This window comes from Hordeum vulgare, chromosome 6H (assembly GCF_904849725.1).
Source record: "Hordeum vulgare subsp. vulgare chromosome 6H, MorexV3_pseudomolecules_assembly, whole genome shotgun sequence".
In the NCBI taxonomy this organism is placed as follows: Eukaryota; Viridiplantae; Streptophyta; class Magnoliopsida; order Poales; family Poaceae; genus Hordeum; species Hordeum vulgare.
The window spans coordinates 399,993,615-399,997,284 of record NC_058523.1 but is presented as its reverse complement, the minus strand read 5'-3'; the positions used below and the strand labels follow the sequence as shown (position 1 = coordinate 399,997,284).

General features: G+C 42.1%; 1 protein-coding gene across 1 annotated transcript; it reads right to left on the bottom strand.

The window, feature by feature from the left end:
• Window positions 1-1,032: 1,032 nt before the first annotated feature.
• Window positions 1,033-3,316, bottom strand: LOC123403711 (monothiol glutaredoxin-S6-like). Its single transcript, XM_045097623.1, has 4 exons — window positions 3,019-3,316; window positions 1,618-1,691; window positions 1,425-1,523; window positions 1,033-1,329 (listed from the first exon to the last, which is right to left on the bottom strand). The coding sequence occupies exons 1-4, from the start codon at window positions 3,159-3,161 to the stop codon at window positions 1,265-1,267; spliced, it is 381 nt and encodes a 126-aa protein (XP_044953558.1). The 5' UTR covers window positions 3,162-3,316; the 3' UTR covers window positions 1,033-1,264.
• Window positions 3,317-3,670: the final 354 nt, after the last annotated feature.

The window sequence follows — 3,670 nt, the reverse complement described above, 5'->3', positions numbered from 1 at the left end:
TTATATATTCATATAGACAATGATCTAAAATAATTCTTTCATATACGCCTCTAGTTTTGCATCAAAATGTCAAATACATGGACCATGACCGATGGGTCGCCGCTAAGAAGAGGGAGACCTCGTGGCTACACTTGAGTTTGGACGATGCTTGAACGATCTTGACATCGTTCAAGCGTGGACATTGTCCAGGTCGATTTAGAGGATATGCATGTTCGCAAGACCATATAAACAAGCTGTTGGACGCCTGTTTTCTCACGTCGTGAAAAACGAATATAGATGTTATATAGACAAACTATTAGAGATGCTCTAAGCCCATTTGGTAGAAAAGCTACCATTGGTTTCGAAGTTTGAACGAGCATTACCAGGAATCCTAGAATCTTTGATGAGCTGAAAAAACGCGTACTGAGATGAGCGGAAAAGAGCGTACAATTTGTGATCAAACAGGAGAAGAAATCCCCTGACGTTCAGCTACCCCTTCACAGCCTACAGACAAACAGAATTTCCTAACGCACCTTGATCAGTGGTGGCACAGAGAATTTCCGGGCCGATCAACGATCATATCCAGAGAGCGACCCAATTCCCATTTCACAAGAATCCCATGGAACACCAAGGATTGTTCTCCACCATGCAAGTCTCAACCTGAATGTCGAGTGTAAAGATGCCAAGGCCTCTAGCAATCTTGGTCTGCAGATTATTTTCCAATTCACCAGGCAGTGCCCACCAGCGACCGAATTGCTTCCTCTCCACATGAGAGCTCTTCTAATTTTATCTATCTCCTTGAAAAGCCATGGAGGTGGGTCCAACCACACGAGAAGGAACATGGGGATTGCAGCCAGCACTAAATGGACCAAGACTCACATATTTGCAAATTCAGGAATGCTGCAAGGATACTCAGATATACAGGACAGCATTTCAATACTTCCGTTTGCAATAATATTCCAATCAAATTTCCATAATCACGAAGGCTGAAACCAATTAACTTGGATGATACGGAATGGAAGAGGAATTAGAGTACTTACAAACACACAGTGATAAAAACAGGCACAACAGATAAATGTATATGCACTTGAGAAATTCATACAATCCAGCATGTGGATTTTTGTCACAACACTTCCAAGCAAAAAAAAAAAGAAAAAAAGAAGCCTGAGCTGTAACAATCTGGTCATATTTCTAAAGGGAGCAAGGTTTCATTCGTCCCGTAATGAACACCGCATGTTAGACATTTCACAATTTTTGGGCAATACCAAAGCTTCGGCAGTCATCATCACTGCGACTGAATCTTACCAAGCAGTTTTTTAAGCTGTCCATTCGAAAGAGCACTTTTCGTATCTGCAAGGTGCAACGTGAAGGATTATTAAAATTAGTTACAGGCACTAACATGTTACATACAGACATCAGTGCAGCAGGGAAGTTTGAGCACTAACCGTCTGAGCCACCAACGTGATGGCCATTTACAAACACCTGTGGCACAGTATTGCGCCCAACTAGGTCTAGAAGAACACCTTGAATTTCTCGGCCATCCTCTGCATGGCGTATACATATGATATTTTACTAACAGCATACACAAATACGTGACAAATGCAAATGGTTTGGGGTCCACATGATCTGGATGATTACCTCGGAGATCAAGTTCAACAACGTAAGGATTTTCATTGAGGTCTTTAAATATTCCCTTAGCACGCATACAGTACCTAGAAGTAGGGAAGTAAAGAGACAAATGATAACTAACAGTATGGAGTGGTGTTAGTGCTGGAATCCTTAAGTAGTCAGACAATACAGGAGATGTTCCTCTTTCCAAGAAACCCATATAAGAGGTGCTTAGGACAAATATTTAAGGACAATACATGATCTTGTTCTTCACGATTACTCGATCTTTGATTCTTGGAGTTCATAACTACTCGAGTATTCCAGATACAGATGCTAGTATCCACATTTCAAGAAGGAACTCACAGCAGAATATCTTTAATTTGTCATTTTAACCATTAAAAGAAACATGAACCTACCTAGCGGACAGGTTTGTAATATAAGATATTCTACCAAATTGTTTTTTTAAAATATCTGACAGAGTCAAAGTTAAAAACAAATATCCATTACCAAGTTTAAAAAAAAACATGTAAATTGTATCAGTTCTAATGATGGATGACATATAAAATGATTATATGATTGGCCTTTAGGTGGTTCATCCTTCTATGTTTTAACAGTACAATAGTTTGTAGCAGTGGTATTAGAAATGAAGACGGCACAAATGGAACATTTTCCTGTGTAAGATTTATACATCCCAACTGCAGTACTTTCTAAGACGCAAATATGCTGGTATTATTCTAGTGCCTGTTAAGCAATCATCAATAATAGTTTTCCCCTCAACTCATTGTAAAGCTAACTAAAGCCTAAATCTATGAACCCTGAAGTTCAGTCACATGGTCCAGTAGTACCCGCCTATCCGGATATAATTTCCAAATGACCAATCAGCATTTCGCGCAGCATGATTTCAACATACCTACTATAGCAGAGCATTATCTTACACGCCAACATCGTAAACATAAACTAAACAGAAGGGTTTGCATACAGTAACAGCACATTCAGGACAGCTCTTCAGCACAGCACACAGCAGGAAGCCATGATCAGCACCAATTGAAATTATAGCAAATTAACTGTTTAATTGCATCAATTGATCAAATAAAGCTGTTAGCTATGGCCACAGTGTGCGGCTTACCTAAGCTAATACTCAATCGTCAGCGGTTCACTGCAATGGCAAACACGATGGGCCTCCTAATTCACGCTTCTGTCATCTACTGGACAACAAATCCGTTCAATTCATGGCATCCGGATCCGTTTTAACTTGGTAGACGTGTGCCTAGTAAGACATTAACCTCACGGGATCTTTCTCAAACGATGCGGCATGAACTCCACAACTGTGCGCTGCGCACACGCATATAGGATTCCCCAACGGCTTACGGGGAAAAATTCCCCAAAAGCACAAGCAAAAAATTCTAAGAATTGATGTTCCGAACAGCTTACGGGCAGTAGGATTTGGAGAAGATGGTGATGCGGTTGGAGTAGATGGCGTTCTGTACGAAGGCCGACGGTGAGCGCGTCGCCGCCGCGGACTCCGCCACGGCGAGGAGGAGGACCAAAGAAAAAGCTATTCGGATTAGAGACATCTCCCTTGCTTGCTCGAGGTGACAGGGCAGCGCAGCCGCCGAGCGCGACTTCGGAGGTCGGAGCTCTGATTCGGGGGAGGGGGGAGAGAAGGAGACGGAGACCCGACGAGCGGTGACTCCCGGTGGAGGGTCTTCACGGGGAAAATTCCCTTCTGAAAAATAACTCACTTCAATTTATCCCCGTCTGGCCTTTATTTTTTTATTTTTAGAGCATGTTTTGCTAAGTCGTGTGCCTGAAAAATTGAGGTCCTAAATTCGTGAACTAAATTACAAAAGGTAAAGGTAGGTAGTTGTTCGTTGATCTCCTGGATAATAGCTCCATGGCTGGATCCACTCCCCTTTTTTATTTCCTCCATAACTCCTTTCCTATCAGAAGCCAGGTGGATATGTGTCAGATTTAGGTCCAAAGACAACGCTAAACTTTTGCGTATAGCTAGGGCCCCAAGAGTCGGAGGATCATCAATGTTGAAAATCATAGGAGACGCGCCAAGAAAATCGCCAGAGTAGCT

Bases quoted from the DNA above. Each gene is read 5' to 3' on its own strand.
- LOC123403711 (XM_045097623.1), bottom strand. From the start codon at position 3,161: ATGTCTCTAATCCGAATAGCTTTTTCTTTGGTCCTCCTCCTCGCCGTG. The intron at 1,692-3,018 runs GTAAGCTGTTCG...CCCTACTTCTAG, and splicing joins TTCTCCAAATCCTACTGCCC to GTACTGTATGCGTGCTAAGG. The intron at 1,524-1,617 runs GTAATCATCCAG...TACGCCATGCAG, and splicing joins TGTTGAACTTGATCTCCGAG to AGGATGGCCGAGAAATTCAA.